The 26,046-nt window shown below is 39.3% G+C and overlaps 3 protein-coding genes across 3 annotated transcripts; all 3 read right to left on the bottom strand.

Moving 5' to 3' along the window:
* Positions 1 to 11: 11 nt before the first annotated feature.
* Positions 12 to 6,437, bottom strand: LOC117412814 (claudin-23-like). Its single transcript, XM_034021394.3, has 2 exons — positions 6,331 to 6,437; positions 12 to 638 (listed from the first exon to the last, which is right to left on the bottom strand). Exon 2 carries the CDS (start codon positions 609 to 611, stop codon positions 12 to 14), a length of 600 nt encoding a protein of 199 aa, XP_033877285.1. The 5' UTR covers positions 612 to 638; positions 6,331 to 6,437.
* A 735-nt stretch (positions 6,438 to 7,172) lies between these two features.
* On the bottom strand, positions 7,173 to 10,246 carry LOC117412897 (claudin-4-like). The gene has a single exon (XM_058997543.1). The coding sequence runs from the start codon at positions 9,514 to 9,516 to the stop codon at positions 8,842 to 8,844; it is 675 nt and encodes a 224-aa protein (XP_058853526.1). The 5' UTR covers positions 9,517 to 10,246; the 3' UTR covers positions 7,173 to 8,841.
* Positions 10,247 to 16,120: 5,874 nt separating this feature from the next.
* LOC117412837 (uromodulin-like) lies at positions 16,121 to 20,720 on the bottom strand. Its single transcript, XM_058996668.1, has 9 exons — positions 20,486 to 20,720; positions 19,919 to 20,029; positions 19,596 to 19,807; positions 19,100 to 19,257; positions 18,198 to 18,443; positions 17,224 to 17,383; positions 16,648 to 16,720; positions 16,440 to 16,478; positions 16,121 to 16,203 (listed from the first exon to the last, which is right to left on the bottom strand). The coding sequence occupies exons 1-9, from the start codon at positions 20,718 to 20,720 to the stop codon at positions 16,121 to 16,123; spliced, it is 1,317 nt and encodes a 438-aa protein (XP_058852651.1).
* Positions 20,721 to 26,046: the final 5,326 nt, after the last annotated feature.

Raw genomic sequence — 26,046 nt, 5'->3', positions numbered from 1 at the left:
ATAAAGCTCATCTAAGAATTTACTTCGTAGCTGTTCTTGTCTTTGTTCCGAGATCCTATGCATATATTACATTTTGGAAGGCTGAAGCTAAGTGACAGAGCCATCCCACCCAGGATTTCAATGCTACTCCCAATCCAGCCGAAATACAGGGAGGTCCCGCCTCTGTAGCGCGTGTCCAAGTCTGTCCCCAGCACCTGCATTTTGCTGATGTAGAGCCCCAGAGCGGTGAGGCTCAGGCAGCCGGAGAGAATGATGATGATCCCGCTTGCTCCTGCCACGTTGCGGAGGGGGAAGTCCATCCAACAGCGGATCCCGATGCTGGCCAGCACTATCCCAACCCCGCAGAGGGAAAGCGAGCTCAGCATGAGTCCGCCTGCCCAGAGGACGCTGGGGTCCTGCTGGTAAGCCCCGGACACGGGCCAGCAGTGCTTGAAATCCGATGCCACTACCTTTATGCACGATTCCCAAAGGCCGTCGTGTTTAATAGAGGGGCTCTTGCCCAACTGGATGTGTCCCTCCCTCCACTGCGGGGTGATTAATGCCGTGAACACGAATATCATCCCAATCGGAGTGCAGACTATCCCAGCGATCATGGGTGCGGGGGTACGCATTCTGGGGTCACTCTGCAGATAATGATCCTGAAAGAGAGAATCAAAGGAGGGAGCATTGGTTAAGGCACTTTTTAATACTCTACACAATTTAGAATGTCCAATTACACTCCCTCCCACAACAGATCATGAGAACAGGTCAGTGGGCGTCCTCCCATCCCATGAGCAAGCCAATTGGCTCTTTACACCTAGGAGCTCAAGTGCAGATGCAGGTGACTTACTGGCCTCTGGAGGGACCAAAGCCAGTCCTGCAGGTGTCTGCTTGAGCTCTCCAGGCTCCTAGGCAGTAAGTTCTGCTGTAGTGCAGTGAGGAGAAAATATCCCTGACGGGAGGTGCAGAGCCAATGTAATGCTCTCCCTGTGGAATCCCCATTGAAGACCTGCACTTCCCTGGCTGTGTGGCTCACCCTGCATAACACAGGATCGTGCCTTTACCAGGTGATCCACTCGGGGACCCCATTTTCATAACAGGCATGTTACAGTATGTTATGTGTGTTCTATATAATGCAATCGCGTTTGTTTCTGCCACACTTACTAACTTTTCCAATAAAGACTGCTCAAAGCTTATTTTTCTGAAACTAGGTGGGGAAGCTTATTAGTGTTGCACAGCCTTCACATATGGGCTTCAGTGCACAGCACAACACTAATATGCTTCCCCGCCTCAGTTGAAAATGTGGAAGTCCAAATAAATTCTGAAAAAAAAAAAAATAGAAAGATGATCGCCAAACCAATAAAGGACTTTGTGGGAATGTTGCTCTGTTGACAAGAGATGATTATTTATTTTTTTAAACCCTTGGTTAGAACACCTTTGTTAGCCAATTATTGCATTATAACTTACCAGGAAAACTAAAAAATAAAGGACTAACCTTGAACACTGTTTAGTCTCTTTATGGTTATTAAAATTCCAGGTGACTGTCAATGTAACAAAGAGCCACACATTCTTTTGTTGTTTTTTTTAAAAGAAGCAATTTAACAAGGAGAAATGAGGTCTGTAGGTGTGAAAGCTTACAGGAGACCTCACAAAAGGTCTGAAGGGTCACATTTCTTCAGTCAGAAACACATAAATAATTCCAGGGTTGCCTTAGCAACTAGGGCTATTAAGAATGATGAACAATGGAATAAGAGATGGCTGAATTTATTTAAATTAGAAGGCATTTTGACAGATGGAAACCCCCCTCCATCCCTCCCTCCAACACCTCACCCTTTTTTTTAGTTTCAATATGAAACCAACAATGGATAAATAGTACACCCCTAGGCTTCCATAATTTGATGCTAGGCATGAACCTAGGCTATATAGCACTCTTTAGGAATGCATTACGGGTATGTTAAACTATAAATAAATCAGTTTACACAGCAAATAACAGTACCACTTTAAAACAATTGCATCAAATGAATATGAACTTAACTAGTCTAGGAGTAACTCTTGTTTTGTAGTTACTGGTCATTCATTTTCTAGTTCTGATGATAAAAAATGGCTACATATTAATAAAGGAACACAAAATAGAATTCAAGTGAAATAATAAGCAACATTCCATTGGAATCCATAGGATTCCGTAACGATCTGCTGCTAGTGTATAAATAAAGAGTGTTTAGGGGAATGAAACAATGATAAAGAAGTACAGTATTTGTGACTGCATTTTTAAATGTGCCCAGTAGGATTTATTTTATTTATGACATTATCATTTGAATGTTCTCAACTGTTACACGACTGTGCTGTGTTACATGACAGAATCAACCTGTGTGTTTTATAAAAGTGTAACCTAAAGATGCAGGTATATGTCACCAAAGACAAGCAATAATAAAAAGTAGACAAGGTCTGGTGTTTTTATTCATGGTATGAGCCTACTGAAATAGCAAGTCTTTAAAGCAAGTACATTCTGAATGATGTTTACTATGTGCAAAAGTGTGTGCAATATCTAATCTAATCAATATAGTAACATATCTCAAGGAATGGAAAGGGGAAAAAAGACTACATTTTAATAATGTCCACTGAAAATAGTCTAGAAGTCTTGAAAAGGCCAAAACACATACATTTGTTTTGGGATGTTGTTCTACAAAAATAATGCAGTTTTGGGGAAAAAAAAACATTTTAAAGCCCTAGGCAGGTGCAATACTCCTTTAACTACCTCACCCCGCCCTATTAAAAGCTTCGCCAATTGATTGGATTTTTATTCGCATTGATAAAGTCAACAGAGAGGCTTGTGATGTGACCCGGGAAGCGGAAGATTACATTCAAATCAAGGCAGACGTACTCAATCAGACAGCGATGACTTCTTCACCGTCTCTTCTAGTAATCAGCTTCATAGGGCCCGGTGTCTTGTCTGATGAAACACTTCCCCTGGCAGCTGAAATTACACATGAGTACGACCCCTGACGCTACTTGTATGGACCCCCCTAACCAGCCAAGATACAGGCATGTTCCTACTCTAAACTTGTCCTGGACGTCAACGCTTGAGTCTCTGACTGCTGCCAGGATTTGGTAAGCCCTGCAGGACACTATGCAGACGTAGATCACTCCCCAGAAGGATATGAATACCCCTGCGGTGCCAATGAGGTTATGATTAGGGGCATCACCCCACCAGCGAACCCCCAGGTGGGCTGCAAGGTAACTCAGGGCTCCCATGACCACAGAGATGATTGCGGTAGCCCGCTGGAGCTGAATCCACCACGACACTGCTATCTCCTCCGGGAGAGGTTTGCACTCAGGGGTGTTGAGGGTTGTCACTTCCCTGCAGGTCTCCCACAGGCCGTCATAGAAGAAGAGGTCCAGGGAGTAGCCGGGTCTCTGGGGAAATTCTCTCCACTGTGGTGTTACCGTGGCAGCCAGCAGCAGGACCCACCCGACCGGGGTAAAGATGAGCCCAATTATCATGGAACAGGTCACCATGTTTGTCCTTGGGGGGTTTCTTTTATTGCTGGTGCCAGAAGAACTTGAAAGTCCAGTGTTGGAAGCAAATTAATTAGATGAATAGAAACTTCTTTGACTGACAGAGGTTATTCAAGATATTAAATTAAGAATGCTAAGACGACTCTGCAGCAACCTTTTGGTAAACCAGTTGGTTAATAACAGCTGTAATGTTTTGTCTGTTGTCAACTTACCTAAGCTTTGTAAAACTGAATTGGTATAGTTTTAATTAAATAAAAATTCCAGTTTCCAGTAAATTGATCTGGTTCTTAGTCCAGTAGATACCAGTCTTAAGAATTAGATTCTGGTTCTGTGTGATAGATGTATCTTAGAGGTAGTTGATATAAATGGTCCACTATATTATCTCAGTGCAGTGCAGCTGATACGCTCTCAGTTCCAGAACTTGTGATGATTCCCATAAGCGTTCTGAAATATAGACTTTAGTCGGTTTCTGGTTGCAGGATTCCCGTGAAGAATTATTTTCAGTTTCCTGGCAAATGTTTCTGCAGCTCACGATGACAGTAAGAATGCAAAGCTAGTCAATACAGTTTCAGTTTCTTCTCTGTAAGCTTGATGCAAGGTGAATTCCAATATGAATCCATTTCCAATATCAGCCCAATTGTTCCGTAGGTAATTTGTCTGAAATAGTTGGTGCTGAGGGGCTGCTGCAGCTGTGAATATAGTTCAACTTCAGTGTCTGATAGTCTTGAAACCTTAAGTTCACCTTGGTGTGTGGGGTTCTGACGAATGCGTGCTATTTAAAATGTTTCCTACATTGTGTTCCTTTGAATGTTAATGAGGTCTTTGAACATGTAAATGAGAGGGGGAGAAGTTAAACATTAATTGATATATTACCTGTAAGTTTCCCTATTAATTCGTTAGTGTACTCACAGGTAGAATTTGTAACCACGTATTCTACTGTAGAATCTTTACAGACATGAAAGAATTTAAAGTTTAAAAGTCTCTCTTATTATAGATAGTATAGGACCTATTCTCAGAGCTTTACCTGGTGAGTTATTTTAATGTCTGTTTTTTAATTATAAATACTTATGTAATTGTCAGTTTAAAGTTTCATGAATATCATATTTTATATATAATAACAGACTTTGAAAAAAACATTATTTGAGTCAAGCTTTGTGTATGTGGCTATAAAGACCTTTGAGATTGCATATGGGTATAATCCTAGAAACATAATTTATACAAACGTGTCATTTTGTAATAGCAAGAATGTGCGTGTGTGTGTGTAATGTTAATTTGTATTTGCTTCCAAGGAGCCCAGAGAAGAAGAACAACTATTTCAGCCTCTCACACCCAACAATGCTACTCTCTGCGATATTACAACTAGGGCTAAATCATTATTCCACAAGAAAGGAAGGTATCGTTATGGCAACAAGCTACAGTTGCTGTGTTAGCCTATCCTGAAAAGCTTCCTTTTTAAAATCATTGATGAGTTTAGTGTATCCCAGCTCATGTTCCACTGTTGTAATGAAAAAATAACAGATAACTTTACAGGCATCCGTTTCTTTGCTGTGTTCTGTCAGTTCTACCGCCTCCACACTTTTGCCAGTTACTGTTCTGTTTCCTAAGAAGCACTTCCAAGAGAGAAAATGATTTTCCTGTGAAGGACGCGTCTTCAAAAAGCTGTCTTTGTGCAACGTTGAAATGCTTGCTAAAACAAAGCCAGCACCGTTAGTGTTCTTTCTTTTCTGAGTTAAAAACAAGCGCTAACAAGAAATCATTAGTTGAATTGGCTGTGCTGTACAAATCCACCGGCCTCACCTGTGACACATAGCATGTTGCATATATGGTGTGTTCCTCATATGATTGTTTATGCCGATGAAATCCCACATGTGCTCTGTGATACAGAAAAGCTGCATCTCCCTGTTGCAGTTTCAGTACTGATGGGCGTCAGCTAATTCCTTTTGTATTGCTGAGTTCTAGATGGTCCTGCAGCTTATTTATATCCAGACACTATGACTGATCTAGCCTATGTCTGCTTCAGGCAATTACAATTGAAGAGCAGCCAGTGAATTAAGGTAAAAGCGATGCCATCCAAAAGTAAAACCAGGTTATTTAAGAAACTCAGAATGATAGCAAACATGATAAACAGCCTCAGTAAAAAAAATATGAAAATGTATTGGAACGCTACTTTCTCTTTAAGAGAATTCTTGACATTTGTAATGAACCTGTTTCTGTTATATTGTGAACAATCTGTATCACACGGCATGCTTTTTATAATGTCAATGTGATCTTTCCTGTACGCTATTTTTAAACATAGACTATGACCTACATACATATATTGGGTCCCAAAACACATTCTACGATATTTCTAGGAGATATTAATCGTGTCAGATAGAATTAGATATCATTCTTTCTCAGAGTACATGACCATAAATCGATGAATTGGAACTTTTATTTTTTTATACCCTATGTATGAATATAACTAAATAAATAACCTTAGCTGTATTTATATAGACCATACTGGAGACTACTTATACCGTCTGCAAGTCGCTTGAACAGTATGTGCAATGTGGCTGTATGGAGGCGTTGCTGTTTATATTCTGAGCAATGCTGTTCTGGTGCTCGCTGATTCAGCATTAGAAATAGAAAGACAAGACAACTTGAAAGACGTTTTTCAAGATGCACATTCTTACCACTAATGATTCTACATGGTTTTTAATCTACCTCCCGTTCCTGGTGTTGCCTTTAGTGAGTACCTTGTTAATCTGAAATCAATTCGATGACACGCACACACACACGACAGCGTCTCGGTCCCCAGTTCATTGATCGCAATCAGAATGATAAAAGTGCACTCACCCTGCTCAGCAGTGCCAGACGCAGTAAGATGCTGGGCAACAACTGAACGCTTCCTTCGCAGCTCCAGCCATTCAAGACACAGTCGAGATAAAGAGGCTGGCTGACACACTGACAACCCCCCCTCCACACTCAGCTAGCAGTGTAATCAGAAAGCATGTAACCTTCTCATTAGAGGTAGAAGCTGTGAAGTAATGACATGCTTTCATCCAAAGGGCAGCGAGGTCAGCCCTGTGAACAGTAGTTATTTGATGAGAAGGGAAATCCAATGAAGCACAGGCACAAAGGCAGATCACCTCCATTCAAGTTTCCTCAAATGTACTTTACGTTTTCCTAATATTTAATTATATTTTTTTTACATGTGTGTGCGGGGTGATTCTATGCTGTCGGCTCTGCTTATATCATTATCTGCCATGCTTATTAACTATTCCAGCAAAAACAGCATCTGAAAAACTCCAAGGCTGATCTTGGAGAAGCATGTTAGTGTTGGCTTCAGGGTGAAAGGACTTATGTACATGTATCGTGCAACGCTAATATGTTTCCCCGCCTCATTTTATCTTTCAATCATAAGAATGGCATTTAATATTGTAAGCAGAAAAAAGGTAGCTTTTAATCAAGAGACATGGGAAAGATGAAAAAGTAAATGAAATGCTATTTAAAGCTTTCATAAAGCTAGACAGACAGGCAGTGCTTATGGTTTAGACATTGCCATTAAAGGGTTAAAGTATTCTGTATTCAGCCAGCTAAACGATGATCTGCAACCACAGAAAAGAAAAAGCACGCACAACACAATCTTGACAATCAAATTCCATAAATCTTTTATTTCTAGTTTTTAGCTACAAAAGTTTCGGCAAGGTACAACACATTTAAGAGACAATAAAAAAATGATGCCATTCGAGTACAGAGAATGGACACTGTGTTACAACATCTACTCAAAGAGTGTATATTATTAATAAGGCCATTGGTCAGACACACAGGACCACTGACAACACCACAGAACAGTTTACAAGTTATGACTGCACCTTGGGCTAAAGCAGTTTATAATTGACTCTGACCTGTAGGTGTTCAGGTTTTGGACGGTATTGCACAGCTGAGGTCACTTTCACATTCAACAAAGCCATTCTTTGCTTGGCAACAGTATAGCCTGAGAAATGTTGTTGCCTTTTATCACATAGAAATACTAAAAGAAAAGTAATACATTCAGTGACAAATGCTCCAAATCTATTTGAATGCCTTTATTAATTATTGGCTGCTAATCGTGGATGCTATTCAATCAGGAAAAAAAACTTTCAGTTCACCTGCCATAGATATTTGTAACATTGGCCAGATTAGCCTAAATGTCTTTTTATGTAAGAGCCAGCGCCATCTAGTGTACTGCCACTTTGGATCAAGTTTCCTTTTGTTTTGCTGGCAATACACTGCAGTGCATCAGATGTTACAGCCACTTGCTAATAGAAAGAAACTTTGGCTTAGCTAGTCTACGTTACATGTCCTATAGCAGACAACTAGAACTGAAGAGCATCTGCAGAGCTCCCAGTCAAAGAACTTATAAAAAATATATATGTATATATTTGAGTAATTGCAAAAAGAAACATTTACAATGATTACTGACATCATAAAAAAGTGAAAGTAGAATAATATTGTTCCATCGTATTGTTCTTTGAGCTGTATTTTTTTTTAATATAATTTTGTATTCTTTGGTGCAGATGAAATCCTGGACAGCAAACACAAAAGCACAAACATCTGGCCCAATGGGGAGAGTGTCAAGTCAAGCACATAACTGTTTCAACAACAAAAACTCAATTGGAAACCAGTGAAGATATTAGAAAATTAAAGTTTGTCTTCTTAATCATAGTTTTACTTTGTTATAAAACTTGATACCGTAGCTTATTAAGAGAAATCATTTCTACCAATTACTGCAAATAACAAACCTCAGCAGCATGTTGTTTTGTTTTTTTGCGGTGGTAGGATTAGGATACAGATATTGTTAGAAACAAAACTCAAACCTTATTACAAGTTCAGAGATATGATACAAAATACGACCACCAATAAAGAGGTGCAGAAAATTATGAGAAACTGGAAGTTATAGCACACATAGAATATTACAAACAATTTCAACTAAATTTAGCAAGAGCTCTGCAAAAACGGTAAGGCTACACACCTTTGTTTGAATATTCGTACAAACACTGAAATGTGTTCTGTGGCAAAAAAAAGGCGCTGTTGGTATTCTTTCATATATTTATAAATTGCTGTATCAACGAAAACCCATGTATTAACGACATATGAAATAGATAACATACTTTCTACTGTACAGCAGAGCGTTTCTCTCCTTTGTTTAATAGGTAATTTGATGGGTTACCACGTTCGTTTTAGTGCTACAATTTGTTTTTCCTTTTGTAATTAAAATTTAAAGAACATTCAAATGTTCATTTTCGTTTTGAATGAATATTAAGTCAGGCATGTTTTCTGCACGTCTCTCACTCCCCTTCTGGGTTCAAGCGGAAGGTTCTCCCATTAGACATACTCCTTCATGGGCAGGCTGCCTCCAGAAGCTGGCTTGGGGGGAGACGTTGCTCTGTTGGACATGAGGTTTCTGCCATAGCCCCTCCTGTAGTCCCGTTCACTTTGAGGACAGTTGCTGCTGAGGAGGGCACCTCCCAGGATCAGGACGACGGCAGCTGCCCAGCCCAGATAGATGGCTTGCCCGAGCTCCTTCTTGTGGGCAGTGGGCACCAGGGGGTTGTAGAAGTCACTGATGATGGTGTGGGCAGTCCAGGAGACTGGGATGAGGATGCAGAGGCCGGTGGCTATGAATAGGATGCCCCCAGTCAGGGCGATGCTTGTCTTGGTGTACTGGTCATCTCTGGCGCATGTGGTGCACTTCAAACCACAGCAGGTCAACAGGATGGAAAGCATGCCCAGGAAGATAGCAAAGCACATGAGGGCCCGGGCCGCTTGGATGTCGGCTGGGAGAGCCAGCATGGAGTCGTAGGTCTTGCACTGCATGTGTCCTGTGGTCTGGTAAATACAGTTCATCCAGATCCCTTCCCAAATGACCTCCGATGTCAGGATGTTGTTGCCGATGAAGGCTGTAACCTTCCACTGGGGCAAGGCAGTGGCCGCGATGCCCACCACCCAACCGGTCACTGCGCCAGTAAAGCCGATCAACTGCAGACCAGTGCTTGCCATAGCTTCTTGTTGGTTTTGGCGAACAAATGCTGGAAAGTCTCCACTTCCCTCCTTTCCTTCCCTGCCAGCTGCCTGTTCAACCGTCTCTCTGTCCCTCTCCGCTGTCAGCTCACATGGAAAGCTATTGAAACACTACACCAGTATAAATTGCTCAATCTGCCAGGTTGACCGGAGCCAATGAATTATTAAATGACAAATATAAGAGTAATTTATATGTGTGTGTGGCTAAACACAAATAAGCAACAAACATGGTTTCTGTCTGCAAATGCAATATATAATATATCTTACCCAGTTTCAAGTCTTTTAAGCGTCAATGTAAAATACAGGTGCTGAAATTATAAACTTGTGTTGTTCGGACTTCTGAGTAGATAAAACGGTAATAAAATTGATACCACTCTGGTAACCAGACTTGATATCACATTCCCTGGGTTAAAAAAAAAAAGTCACCGAATAAAATATCCACTAGCAAAGGCAATTCAGTTTTCAGTCACTGGTTCTGAATAGATGCCATGCATCTCAAGGCTCCTAATGCTTCATGTAAAATACAGTGCAGTCCTGTCTATTGTCCACCGGCTTGAATAAAAGAGACATGCGTTCCATTTAGATCCCAGTGCTAGTGCTGCAGAAGGTGTCTAATTTAATAGCCTCCAGGCTATGCAGTCCACAGTGACAATTACAGTGTGTCAGGTGTTTAAAATGATTGATCTGAGCTTGGAAGACTGATGGCTAGACAGCGAGCTACAGAGAGTGAGAGAGAGAGAGAGTGAGAGAGAGAGAGAGAGAGAGAGAGAGAGAGAGATGGAGAGATGGAGACCGAGAGAGTTGTGTGTAGGTGGGTTCATTAACCCCAAGCCAGTTACAGCAATGGTGTTTTCCTGCATTAATCTGTATCAGGAGGCCTCTATAGGGTGAAGGAAATGGTCAGAATGTAATTTTGGTGGCTCAGTAATAAACCAGTAATATCTTGTCATCTTGTCTGTTTGATGGTGTGCTTTCAACATTTGTAAAATAGTTTTCTAGAAGCAAATTATGTTTGTTTTGTATTCGTTTTACAGATATTTTTATTGACATTTTTGTCCAAATAATAAAGTGTATTTTTTTTCCTGAATTGTGCTATGAGTTAGTTATTTTTTTATTGTTATTAATTGCCTGTCAGTTTAGAAACAACAATATTAACATATTGAGATGAATCTATTCAAAATTAATAGGTCTGCACAGACACATGAATAAAGTTTGTAAAAATTTGAAAAAACATCCAGCAGGATGATAAATTGAAATGAATGTTGACTATTAAAAAACACAGTCTTTAAAAATGCATGCGTTGCATGAATACATTTATAAAAGTCACATTTACAAAATAATCTACATAAAAACATGCTGTTACATCGTCCTTTGAAGTATTGAGTGCACACTTGATATACATCGATGAATTCAACAGAAACAGTACTGATGAGAATCCGTGGTTTGGTAGAATCGTGTTTCCATTTTCCTTAGCAACAGTGGTCATGACAACAGGACAGAGGAGTGAAGTAGCTGCAGAGAGGCACAATTAGGGTTACTGTGCCATGAAACAGGGCTGCCACCATTTCCATTAGTAAAACTGGACTGGGACATGAGTCTCGTTTTGCCAGTCTTAAACCTTATCTAATGTTTACATTGACATATATACAAAAGCCTGCACATGATCACCTGTACTGAATTAAAGACTCTCACCTGTGAATAAAGGTGGCTTATACAAGCTGATAATCAAATAAGTCCCCATTGCTATTTTTAAATAGAATCCCTGACTGATTCTCGGATGGCAGGTGTTCACATAATGAAAAGCTTAATTGAATAAATATGTTTGCATGGTTAAATTATCTTATTGTGCCATGCACATACACTGGTTAGTTGGTTAGTATTTCATTTGAGAAAAACATTAGTTTGATAGATAATATTATCAGATTTGTTTTCTAATAATGTAAAGTGCACAAAAGAATAATTAAACTAATTCATTGGTAAACAATATGTTGTCGTTTTATATTTGCATTTATATACAGTATAGATATAATATCATGTATGAACTCATTCTGTATAGACTGCAGCTTTAAATTTCCTCCTCATTTTTTCAACAGGACCTTTAGACAACTAGCTAGTTCAGAAACAACCAATCAGGGAGCAGAACTTCAAGTAGAGACTCTTTACCCATGCAACCTAGCGTCAAGGGCAGCTTTTGTTTTCCTTGCTGCAATTGCGCCGTTCATTATTTTCTTATCTTTTGACATTATTAAATTCTTTAAAAGATAAGCCTTTAGCCCTACAAACTGTCAGAGATGGTTTGTGGTCTACAAATACTGTAAAACAAAAAGGGCCTAAGTGCTTATTCATATGCAGCCCCCAAAATCCAAACTCAAAAGAACATTTGTATCCTGATATCATTAACCAAAGGCTGCCGTTTGATATGAAAGGAGGAATATTTCCTTCAAAACAGCAAACATCTCTACAAGTGGCTCTCAGATCTCGAGGGTACAGCCCTGCTTTTAGGACTCACAGCCTCATATATATTCAAGTAATACCACGCATACCCCAATTATCAGCTACTTCAGCACTGCAATAAGTTCAGTATTATTTGGGCAAAATAGTCATTTTCAATGGGTGGCAAGGGATCCATTTAGGGTGGTACAACAGCTCAAATTAAAACGTTCAATTACTGGCTAAAAATAAAAACATCTTCAATCATGTTTTTATTTTTCTCTCACACGCAGTCTGCTTTTTGCTTATTGGCTTCAGAACATAAAGCCATAACCCTGGTCTCTCCCACAGTAGAAATGGAGCTGAATTCTGATGTCCAGTTTAATTACGTGGCACTTACTCCCCCCCCCCCCCCCCCCAAGCATCTCTTCAAGGATAAATCCACTGTCTCCAGGAAGAGAGAGGAACAAAACATCTCAGCAACAGTGGTGTCTCGATGACTGTCATTGACAAGATCATTGACGATAACAAGAGTAGCGAGATTCCTTTTCTGTTCAATAGATAATCTAGACTAAACAAATTAGCAGCAACATCACAATAAAGGACTAGTGTTCTAATCTTAGTTCCTTTGTATCCAATGGAAACTGAAATGCTTTAAAAACCCATTTTCAAAGTCTTTTAGTTCCTGTTGCAAATTGCCTGATTATAATGAACTGAATTGCACATTATCCATATAAAACAGATTAATTGGAACTCATTTACATTATAAACATATTCAAAGGCTGAATCCCACCCCCAGAGTATAATATTTTTCCTGTTTCATGTCTACACTACGTTTTTCGTGTGTGTGTGTATAATTTAATCATGAATATATATCTTTTCAGACATCAAAGCAACTACAGTCTGCAGTTGTCATTTGCATACAGCTGGGATGCTAGTGTATTAGTTACTCAGAGATTGCATCCTTCAGGTAATGTCTAGCCCCTTTAAAAGGTAATGGGGTGAGAGCGAGCCCTATCTGTTGAATAATTCAACCCCATCACAAGCTAGTGTATCAGTTAACTCCTGCCTAAGTTACAGATAATATTCAAATACACAATCGGAATATGGTGTTCTTTTCTAATCATATTGTCACAGTGTACAGATCAACACAATGATTTATTTTAGCAGCTGCCCAGAGTATGCTATCTTGTGGAAGTTGTCGCTTTGCATAGTCACATAATCGATAAGTCACATGCTCAAAGAGTTTCTCCTGATTGGCCAAGACTTCTAGTCAGAATGTTTGCCATTGAATGTATTAAGTTTCTTTAAGTATTTCTATCTACCTGTTAGACACAATTACACCTCCAGAGGTCAGGACAACATATCGTGACACAGCGAGATTCTTTTTGAAAGTGAGTTTACTGTGACTTTTTAAAATTGGTCTTCCCACAAATCACATCCTACGGCATACAATATAAAGGGATTGGACAAGTATGAGAACCACCTGTTCTAATATTGTCAAAGACTTAAGGGTCACCATAGCCAGCCTGGACATCAGTATAATCGGAAATGGTTCCTCAGTGAATACTGCATTCAGATCCTTCAGAGGAGGACTGACTCTGCACTCCAGAATGACCAAGAAAGTGATTGTCGCTCACGAGTAAGGCCATAACAAGAGCTGACATTCTACCGAGGTCACACTCAGGTTTCAAGCTATAGCTGCAGTATTTATATGACTGCTTGGTATTTACTATTCAACCTCCAAATCTATGTTACACGGCAAACCAACAGAGAAAACAAAGGAGTATTTTGTACTTTACCAGAATTTTTACATGAGCACCAGCATTAATGAGGCAAAAAAACAACCCAGGACACGGCCTCTGTGTCCTTGTAGCTAGTTACAGCCGTGCTCATGAGACCTCAGCAATCTGTTTGGGTATGTGAACACCTGCCAGCCGAGACTCTCTATCAAAGTCTGTCAGATCTTCAGACAGGGAGGGAGATGCAGCTTTTATATATTACAGAAAGTCAGGGATTCCATTTAAATATCAAATGAACAATGGGGACGTATTTGACTGTCCGCTTGTATAAACCGCCTGTGTTACTCACAGGTGAGAGTCCTTAGTTCAGGACATGAACAGTTTTACTATATTTTAATGCAAACGTAGGATTAAAACTAGCAAAATCAGACCCATGTCCCAGTCCAGTTTTAACCAATGTTAAAGATGGCAGCCTTATTTCATGGTGCAGGAACCCTTTGCCTCCCTGCAGCTACTTCACTCGTCGGTCCTGTTGTCATGACCACTGTTGCTAAGGAAAGCAGGACACAGTGGGAACATGATTCTACCAAGATTCTGTCACTGATTCCCACCAGTCCTGTTTATATTGAATTCATCAATGTATATCAAGTGCGCACTTAATACTTCAAAGGAAGATATATTTTTTAATGTACATTCTTTTGTAAATGTGATTTTAAAAAGGTATGCAACATTTTAATAGTCACCATTCACTGCATCACTGCACTGCACTTTTTTGGGCGTTTTTGGCGTAAATATTCTAGGATACATTACATATACAATTGAATCAGCCTTTTTAATTACACACATTGCTTGCTTTAGATAACTTAAAGTTGGATACTGTTATTCCTGTCAGTTGATGGTGATAAATGAGTCTGTAAGTAGATGCAACAGGTGCTTATCATGGTGTTTGTGTTCAATTCTGTACAAGACATTTGATCTATAATCTGAAAGCATCACATAAGTATGTCACCTGATTTACAACCCTGATATAAATGACTGATATAATCCAGGCTGCATGAACTTGGTGTCAAGGAAGGACATGTGCACACTACAAGACTGAAGAACCAAATACTAGCAGAGTTTCCAGATCTGAGAGCTCACAATCAAGGCAGGGATGTCCTGCTATTATTTGCTTGCGACATTGGAGGTGCAATAAGATAAGCTTGTGAGCAAGCCTTTGACTCAGAGGCACTTCATCTGGCAAGAGCAGACAAAATTACCCATAGAGATGTCTTCAAACTTCAACAGTCTTTCGACTGAAGATTTCCTGCAGACTCTCAGAAGCAATCTGTACCTGTATCTTTGATGGGTCTTGTCAGTGTGATCCTAGATGGCCCAAACATCAAAGAGCAGTCTGTTAAAGAGAAGCCACATAGACCTGCTTCTCTGACCATCTCACAACTTCTGGCCTTCAACATCGTAACATAGGTGGAATGAAGCTGCATCAACAACAAGCCACCGACACCACAGAGACAGAGAAACACCAGCGCAAATCTATCTTGCTTTAAAGATCAATGCAGAACCAAGGAAGCCAGGACTGGTTGACACTTTGGACAACATGGTGTTGTGCTTCTCTACAGACGTTGCCATCAGTGTGTGTGCCAGTTATGAAGAAGGTAGTGTGGCGTGATTTCATTAATGCCGTGAGTGTGCTGTATTTGTGTGGTTGAATTTTGACTTTAAGGCAGTAGTATGAGGTCTGCATCAATTTTCCAACAGCAGCAAAACAGTTTGTGTAACCATAGAGATGGTGTTTTTTTTTAGGGATTCATTTAAGTGTTTTGTATGTTCTCTAACCAGACCCCCCCCTCAGCAATTTTACTCCAAAGCGTTACAATGATTGCTTCAAAATACAGCAGTTTATATGTAGCTACCTTATTAAATAGTGAGCCTTTTGTTGAATGCTAGCACTGTTGACCAATCAATATGTTTCTTGGTGGCAGAGGAAGCGTTGCGTACCAAAAGCTTTTCAGATTGGAAAAAATACAAGTGAAAAATGGAGCGATCACCACCAAAGTAGAAGAAAATGTTTCAGTAGCTGTGAAAGTGTTTTGGACTCAAACATTTTGTTTCTTATGGTTTTACTGTAAAATTCTGAAGTTATAGATGACAGTTTTAAATGAAATCCATTGCCACCTTTTCACTGTGTTTGGTGGTAAAAGACTGCCCCCTTGCTCCAGGGCCATGAATTACGCTTTTAAACCTAACTGTACAGGAATTGTAAAATAGAAGTACAAAAGTAAACAGGGCTTCTCCATCCTACTTCATCATTTTACACATTTAAACAAAATATTTAGATATTTAGTCATTGGATATGAAATAAAAAAGCTATGTTTTCTTAATTGAAAATCAGTCATTTATGATTTTATCATTCACAAAAATGTGTCTGAAAGCAAGTGCAGGTGAAGAATGACAGAAATGAGGCCGCCGATGATCATCCAAGCTCCTGCAAGTCCTGAAAAGAGTTTTAACAAACAGATTAGTAATCATAAATGGGTGTTGTATCCCTACTACTCATACATTACAAACTAAGAGTATGGGTGTTGGTTTGGATAACAAAATTAAATCACCAACGATATGTAGCGCACACTTTCATATAAAGTGTGCAATTCGTAATGGGAAATACACACAGAAGGTGTGCTAATATTGAAGTGATGCCAAAGCACTACAAACAAGCCTCCAGGAGTGTACCTGTGCTGGCAGAGGAACTCCCTGGAGGCAGCCGACACCCTGTAAGAAAAAACAAAACAAAAAGAGTAACAAAGTGCAGTTAACCAGGGGAGCAGAATTCAGGTAAGATAAATATGATCTGTGCGAGACCCTTTAATGAAGGCAAGCTTTATTCGACAATGCTGTGTGCTTCATCAGGTCACAGGAATCATACATGCAGTATACATACCTGCACATGTGATAGGTCCAATTGTCAAGACTTCCTCACTCTTGACAAATGCTGATCTTCTTGCTGGGCAGGACTGTAAGAAGGATCTGTATTTAGAGGGTTGTCTTTCACCCGAGGGGTGTACACTGAAATAAAGGCTAGGATTAAAATGAAAAACGCCTATCACACTGTCAGTAGGGTGTATGGACACTGTGGATAGCCAAGGCTGCACTGGTTCCATGAGTTTGAAAGGGGTTCAGAAATGAAACGAGACCAGAGTGGGCAGCTATGATAGTGCACAATTACTATGGCAGAAATAATGGGCTATATATATAGTCAAAGACAAAAGTCCTGCATAAACTATGCAACATAAATAAAAAGTATTAACGTTTAAAAAAAAAATGTGGGTGGATCCTATGGCTCCTAGTATCACATATAACCAATAAAAACATATTTTAGTTTTGCTTTTATAAATGCATGCACGAGAAGGATAAACATCAGCCATTTGTGCAGTCTTGTATACAGAAACAAAAACCTGTCTGTTCATTTGTTAAAGTAGGAGGCAATGGAGAGTTTTTCAAACAGTCTTTTGCTTACCGGAGTGCAGGTTTCAGCAGTCTTGTCACACACTTGCACTCCACAATGCAGATACACGCTGTCAAAGTTCCCCACAAATTTAAACAGCTCGACTGAAAAAGCGCTGTTAAGAGACACTCCGTTTTCTTGTACAGTAACGAAGCCTTGGTTGTTTGGACATCTGAAAAATAAAAGCCAGGTCAAAGTATTCAGCTATCCAGTGCATTCAAGAAATACCACATTTGCATTTCTTATGTTGACTAGAAGCTGTATGCTGCAGCAGCTGTTCAGGAGCTGCTCTTCAGTTTAGTTGTCTGCTACAGACATGTGCAGTGCAGGCTAGATCAACTAAAGTCTCTTTAGCGCCACCTAGTGCACAGCAGTATATTTCCAGCAAAGCAAAAGGTAACTTGATCCAAAGTGGCAGAACACTAGGTTGCGCTGGCTCTTACTTCTAGAAAGACATTGTGGGTGATCTAGCCTGTGTAACATCCATATATCTATGACAGGCAACTTGATCTGAACAGCAGCTCCTGGAGGTTGAATGTGTTTGCTATTCACAACACGTAAAATGTCATAGTGATCATGTTAGCAGCGTGTTAGAAGGGTGGTCGAGTTCACTTAATTACCCCAACTACCCAACATGCGTTGACATAACAAAATATCTTCAGCAGTTACTAAGGGGTAATGATAGGGTAGTAATCCAATGTAGAATGCACCCACTGTGGTTACATTTCTGTATATAATTTTATGTCACAATGGTATTCCAATGGCTTGACCATTACACAATGGTATTCTATTGCAGATCTGCAGTACAATATACCACCAGTGTGAACCACTGTGCTACCAGATCAGGCTCCAACGTTGCCATTGCTGGTCTGCTACAGACTCTGCTGGGGTTTCCTCTGGGTGACAGATGTTTTCCTCCAATCCGTTAATCAGGAATAGCGATAGTTTGGCTAGAAGAGCAGGTTTGGGAGGAGAAGGAGACTGACCTGTTTTGAATCATGAAGAACTGAACAGGGTCAGAAGGATCCGGAGAAGGAGTTGCATAGCAGCTCTCCAAAACAACAGCAAATCTGTCACCCTCAATGTCCTCCACAAAGACACCCACATAAAGAGTGGACTCAATGGGCAGAGTGACTCTCTCAGAAGTGTAGGGCTCGCTGTAGTTTGGGGTTTGGTAAAGAGACATCTTAGCGGTGGAAATCCCCAATCCTGTAATGGCTATTTTCACAGTACTGCGGACAGAACAACAGCTCGTTAGTCATCGTTTTAAATGAGGAGAATAATTCTTAAACGATACAATCAACATGAACAAAAAAAAAAACAACTTTACCTCTCATGCACTTCCATTTCTTATACAGGGCTTACATGGGAATTTTGGAAAGAAAATGAAACATTTTCATTTTAAAACATAATACTCGCTACTAGTTGTCTACTCTGTTTGCATCTCTTGAACATTCTTGGACTGGAAAGATGAAAATTGTCCTCACCCCTTCTTGTCATTTATCACCCTGCCTCTTCCCATATGCTTTAATATATGCCATATTTAAAAATAACGTTTATTTTATTATATTGAAAAAAAATGCTGGTAAATTGTGTGGACACTAAAAAACACAAATAAACTTTTTGATATGACAATCATCTATGTATTGTCTTCTCTGTGTTGTCCATCAACATTATATCTACAATTTTACTGTAGAACAGTGTCCCCTGAAATTTGAAGCGACAATGTAGAAGCAACAGATTGAATTCTACATAGAAAAAAGTAGACTAGTATCCCCTTGGCTTAAGGCATCAGACTGAGACCTGGTAAGGTTATTCTTAGGACTGAGGCTAAAATGAAAACATACAAAAAAAAGACTTAATCTGAAGAGTCGCCAAACAGCCTTACCTTACGATGGGGTTTATAGCAATATGAAGGCTTGTCTGCATATCCAGTGGGTACGAACAGGCAAACTGGACATCAGCTTTCGGGTTGAAAATCACATTTCCGACCACGGTGTGTGCAGCATGAAGGGTGTTTGTGTAAGTCACGTGAGTCCCGTTTGTCTGTTAAAGAGAAGATGATGTCAGTGAATGCTTGTGTGCGTGGACAGGTATTACTATCAATGTCCCCACAAAGATAGCAACTCGTGAAAAAACGATGTTGTGGGGATGTCACCACCTCTGTAAAACACCTTTAAGAACTAATTATGCCTTAAAAAAAAAAAAAAAAGTGCCAAAATATTTAGTATATTGTCGACTTTCACTATGCGTGTGGAGTTTTTTCTGACTGGAGTTAGAAATTGTAAATAAATATAGTGAGTCAATGAGTCCCTACAAATATAGGAATGCAAACATTGTGCATGTGGGCGCGCAAAGTCACAATGGGTTACATACAGACTCACCGTTATGGTTGTGCCACATTCTCCTTCCCTACGACCCATCACAGCCATCACCATGGTTATGTTTTCTTTTCTGTCTTCGAAGCCTTGGCAGCTGCTGTTTAGTAGGTGTACAGATGAGCTGTTCAGGCCTACTGACTCCATATGGCACTTGCTCAGCCCAGTCTTTATTAGGTTAGACCCACATACAAGTTCTGGTGTCAGGCTGGACATTTCTGTGAAAATAATGTATATTGTATTTAATGCAGGTCAGAATTGTGATGTTTCTTCATCCTTTTGCAATAACACATCTGGAACACCACAGCACAGATAGCATTAAGACTCACCAGTGCTGTAGTTCAGATTCTTTTGACATGCACATTTCCAGTTAACTCCATCGCTCATGACGCATTCTTCTTCTTTAGAACAGCTCTCCGAGCACAGAGTGGAATTAACATCTAAAACGATGAACGGAGAATGTTGCATAAAACCTTACTTTACTTTTGTAAGCAGTGCGTTATATCAGCAATATCAAATACTGTACCTCTGCAGTAAACTAGTTGGCAGGCAGGTGTGCTTTGAAATTTGTAAACGTGGTAGTTGCCTGGACATGCTTTGATGTGAACTGTGGTTTGATAACGACTCCCAGTGAGCGCAGGATTGGCGACTAACTATTCCATCGTTCTCCAGAGGGTGTTCCCCATTGATCCACATTGGGGCGTGAGTTCCACAGCTGTACGTAGGAACACATGTTTCTGGCATTCTTGCACTCCCCTTCTCAAAAAAACGATACCATCCATTTAGATCTTGGTCACATTTTGAATTTAATGACGAAGATATTTTAAAATCAGTGGAACGCCATGGTTCATCCAGTACAGCGTGGTATTTGCAAGGATCATCGCAGCGCTGCTTACCACCAGCTGTAATACAGTCCTGGCCTGATGGACATGGCTGATTTAAACAGCTGAACGATACAGAGCGAGAACCAGGTCGATTAGCTTTATCTAACAGACAGTGGAAGGATCCAATAGTGTTTTCACAACTAGACTGTGGTTGGCAGGTATTGAGGTCACTGTCGAATGCACATTCATCAATATCAGTGCAGCCCAGTTCACTGGACCACTGGAAGCCCCAAGGACAGCAGTCCATGGTTTCATTACATGCAGTTGAGTTGTAGCAGGAAATGCTGTCTCCCACAAATCCCTCTGCGCAGATGCACTCCGCTGATTGGGAATGCAGCTGGCAGACTGTGTTTTCAGGGCAATCAAACAACTGGTGAACGTTCCTACCAAGACAAGAACAAAAGAACGTGCAGCGGCTCAGATAATGCCAGGGGATTCTTGTGAACAGGATGGCTGGAGGGTGACGTCAGACCAGAAACACAAACCAAAAACAAGTAATGGCAGGGCAAAACTGAGACGCTACGACGGTCAGTGCTTTTATTAAATAACAAATACAAGATTTAAACAAAACAAAAGGCACGTTGGCCAAACAAATAAACAATAACAAATATCGTTCTGGTGCTTCCAACCCGAGTGGCAGTTATGTTTCTCTTTTTATCTCCTGTCACCACTCTCGTTCTCCACTTACGAACACTATCCTCCGAGCAGCCAACCTTCGGGTCTTTTACATTGGTGACCGAGGGGTCAACTAGCTATCAATTATTGTATTATCCTTCGGTAACCTTTTGCATGGGTTTAGTACGGATGCGTGACTGTCAGCCAATTATATACTTAGTAGCTGATCAGTCACGCATTCCCACGAGGTATTTAAAATCTAAACAATAACATGGCAGACGGCACCTTGCTCGTCCTGCCACACAATAATAAAATTGTGCCGTCATATATACATAAATCATAACAATAACTACTACTAATAATAAACAAATATATACAAAGGGGCGGGATACTCCGCCACTGTTCTCTAACAGAGGAAAATACAACAGAGCTAAAACTCAGAAACATTCAGAAGGATGGTAAATATGTTTGTAAAGGTGAAAAATCTAAGTTTACGAACGAGAGGAGGCCATTCAGCCTATCATGCTCGCTTGGTTGTTAGTAGCTTATTAATCCCAGAATCTCATCAACAGCTTCTTGAAGGATCCCAGGGTGTCAGCTTCAACAGCTTAACAGGGGAGTTGGTTCCAGACCCTCACAATTCTCTGTGTAAAAAAGTGCCTCCTATTTTCTGTTCTGAATGCCCCTTTATCTAATCTCCATTTGTGACCCCTGCTCCTTGTTTCTTTTTTCAGGTTGAAAAAGTCCCTTGGGTCAACATTGTCAATACATTTTTGAATTTTGAATGCTTGAATCAGATCGCCGCGTAGTCTTCTTTGTTCAAGACTGAATAGATTCAATTCTTTTAGCCTGTCTGCATACGACATGTCTTTTAAACTCGGAATAATTCTGGTCGCTCTTCTTTGCACTCTTTCTAGAGCAGCAATATCCTTTTTGTAGCGAGGTGACCAGAAATGAACACAATATTCCAGATGAGGTCTTACTAATGCATTGTAAAGTTTAAACATCACGTCCCTTGATTTAAATTCAACACAACATAAAACAACATCAAACAACAAAGCGTTGATTTTAGAACAAATACCTTAGTATGTATTCAAATGTAAGCTGAAATTAGTATTGAAATAATATTTGTAGGCAGAGACTTACCTGTACCAGACACACTGATGCAAGGTATTAGAAGGAGAATGATTACGATTCTCATCTCCAGCATTTTTCTTTTTAGTTAATGTGAATTAGAACAGATTTTTTTAAGCCTAAAAAATGGAAACAAAAACAAAATGATGTAATGTCCAAAATGACGGAATCAAAGATACTAGTGTCCTCAACAGTGCATAAATACAGTTTATATTAATGTGGGACCTATTTGTACAATAATACTGACACATTTATCATGAAAAAGTCCCAAAGGAACATGCAGATCACTTAGTAGATTAATTGAGACTCTAGTGTCTTTGGGATTCATATTTTAACAGAAGAACAACTGGACACTGTTAAATACAAGGACTTGACCTCATTGCCTACACTGTCATTTTGTTGCATTTACTTAACAAAACTATATAATTGGTTGATTTTTGCAGAATAAAATACTGAAAATAGCACAAAAACCATTACAAACACCTTCTTTTGGGATATTTTATTCACGTTTCATTCAGTTACTCTCTGGTGTTCTGTAATATATTAAACACTCCATCATAAAATATTCAGAAGTACTAAAAAGAAACGTACCGACAGATATTCAGACCCTGCTAAAGGTGTACTGTGGTACACTGTATGGTAAAAGCAGAGAAATGGGTAGTAACACAGAGTGCAAGCCTGGTGAAATCATTGTAAAGCACAGATACAAATCACAGATATATATGGTAGAAGTAAGAAAACAAGGTTATAGGCATGACAAAAGCATATTAAACTGTACATTTCAAAATCTTTTTAGTAAAGAGTCCCACTTACCAGTTAAATGATGTAACTACGTTGAAAAGCTGGTGGATTTCGGGTTTATATCGTCAGAGGAACGTCTATTTGTAATTAATAATCAACTGGAATAAACACATTAATCAAATAATCTGTTTTGTAATCATGCCTGATGTTTAAACACACCAAACAGGTGCATGTATTCCCTGTATGCAGTAAAGCAGTCATTAGTTTTGTTATTATTTTAATCCATGGAATATGATGTACTCTGCTTGAACAAACCTTTTGCAACAGAAATATAGGAGCTGGGGTTCAGTTTGCTTACAAAACAAATGTGATCTCTTTGATAGCTATACTCACACATCTCTTTGATAGATATACTCACACATCTCTTTGATAGATATACTCACACATCTCTTTGATAGATATACTCACACATCTCTTTGATAGATATACTCACACATCTCTTTGATAGATATACTCACTCATCTCTTTGATAGATATACTCGCACATCTCTTTGATAGATATACTCACACATCTCTTTGATAGATATACTCACACATCTCTTTGATAGATATACTCACACATCTCTTTGATAGATATACTCACACATCTCTTTGATAGATATACTCACACATCTCTTTGATAGATATACTCACACATCTCTTTGATAGATATACTCACACATCTCTTTGATATACTCACACATCTCTTTGATAGATATACTCACACATCTCTTTGATAGATATACTCACACATCTCTTTGATAGATATACTCACACATCTCTTTGATATATATACTCACACATCTCTTTGATAGATATACTCACACATCTCTTTGATAGATATACTCACACATCTCTTTGATATACTCACACATCTCTTTGATAGATATACTCACACATCTCTTTGATAGATATACTCACACATCTCTTTGATAGATATACTCACACATCTCTTTGATAGATATACTCACACATCTCTTTGATAGATATACTCACACATCTCTTTGATAGATATACTCACACATCTCTTTGATAGATATACTCACACATCTCTTTGATAGATATACTCACACATCTCTTTGATAGATATACTCACACATCTCTTTGATAGATATACTCGCACATCTCTTTGATAGATATACTCACACATCTCTTTGATAGATACACTCACATATCTCTTTGATAGATATACTCACACGTCTCTTTGATAGATATACTCACACATCTCTTTGATAGATATACTCACACATCTCTTTGATAGATATACTCACACATCTCTTTGATAGATATACTCACACATCTCTTTGATAGATATACTCACACATCTCTTTGATAGATATACTCACACATCTCTTTGATAGATATACTCACACATCTCTTTGATAGATATACTCACACATCTCTTTGATAGATATACTCACACATCTCTTTGATAGATATACTCACACATCTCTTTGATAGATATACTCACACCTCTCTTTGATAGATATACTCACGCATCTCTTTGATAGATATACTCACACATCTCTTTGATAGATATACTCACACATCTCTTTGATAGATATACTCACACATCTCTTTGATAGATACACTCACACATCTCTTTGATAGATATACTCACACATCTCTTTGATAGGTATACTCACACATTTCTTTGATAGATATACTCACACATCTCTTTGATAGATATACTCACACATCTCTTTGATATACTCACACATCTCTTTGATAGATATACTCACACATCTCTTTGATAGATATACTCACACATCTCTTTGATAGATATACTCACACATCTCTTTGATAGATATACTCACACATCTCTTTGATAGATATACTCACACATCTCTTTGATAGATATACTCACACATCTCTTTGATAGATATACTCACACATCTCTTTGATAGATATACTCACACATCTCTTTGATAGATATACTCGCACATCTCTTTGATAGATATACTCACACATCTCTTTGATAGATACACTCACACATCTTTGGTGACATACATGCAGCATTGTGGAAAGTTATATTATCATCATGAAAGATGCTATTAGAATTAAGTAATGACACATGTGAAGGTGTGGGTTGTACTGATGAATTGTGAGACCCAAGGCGCAGCCACTTGGGGCTCGTTATTATTTCAGGACTAGAATTTTCCTCATGAAATGAGATCTGAACCATTGTTTTAACCATGTGCAATTGGAGTGTCAGTAGCCAATCAGAACGCACAGAATGTCCAAATCATTTCCTCCGTTAGCAATAACACAAAAGAAGTCACAGGTTTAACTCAAACTACCGATGGTTCAGATGCATTGTGAGGGATTGCACTTATGTGCGTTGTTGCGTTTATAAAATAGTTTATAAGGCATATGAAACTGATATTTTTCTGATTGGAATGAAATGAGATCTGAAATATATTGGACATAACAGTCATCATAACTCCATAATATTCAGGTCAGCAGGTCTGTTGAAAATCCCAACGATTGCTTAGCACTGGTTAATCCTAGTCAAATACCAGTGGTGTCCAAACCCATGTCCTTCCTATGGAGACCTGACCCATCTGGCAGGCAGTTTCAGTTGGCAGCTAGTCCACAGTTACTGGCATATTATGTTATACTGACCCAAACAGCCTTTCTCTTAACAATGGCCAACCAATAAAAAAAATAAGTTGGGACACTGCTGGTACTGTAAAATACAAGAAGTCTTCATCAGGTATTAGGCACCCTGTATCCTAGAGCTGTCCCAGTAGAGGCTGGAGGGAGGGTTTGTGTACAGTATGCTGTGCCAGTTGCTGGTTATAGATATGATGGGATTGCAGCATCCTATGTTCCAGTCTTGTGACATTGGTTGGCACCACCTCGGTTTTGATAAGATGGGCATGTTAATGCTCTAACTAAGACTAAATCAATATTCTGAAGGACAATATCAAGTCAAAACTGTTTGGGCTTTGAGAATGTAACAGGTGATGAGAACCTCAGCATCAGCCCTGATATGATCCCAAAATCCCCCAGTGAGCTTTGACGCACGGTTTCTTAAAAAG

This window comes from Acipenser ruthenus, chromosome 23 (assembly GCF_902713425.1).
Source record: "Acipenser ruthenus chromosome 23, fAciRut3.2 maternal haplotype, whole genome shotgun sequence".
NCBI classification, from domain to species: domain Eukaryota; kingdom Metazoa; phylum Chordata; class Actinopteri; order Acipenseriformes; family Acipenseridae; genus Acipenser; species Acipenser ruthenus.
This window is presented reverse-complemented; position numbering and strand designations above follow the sequence as displayed.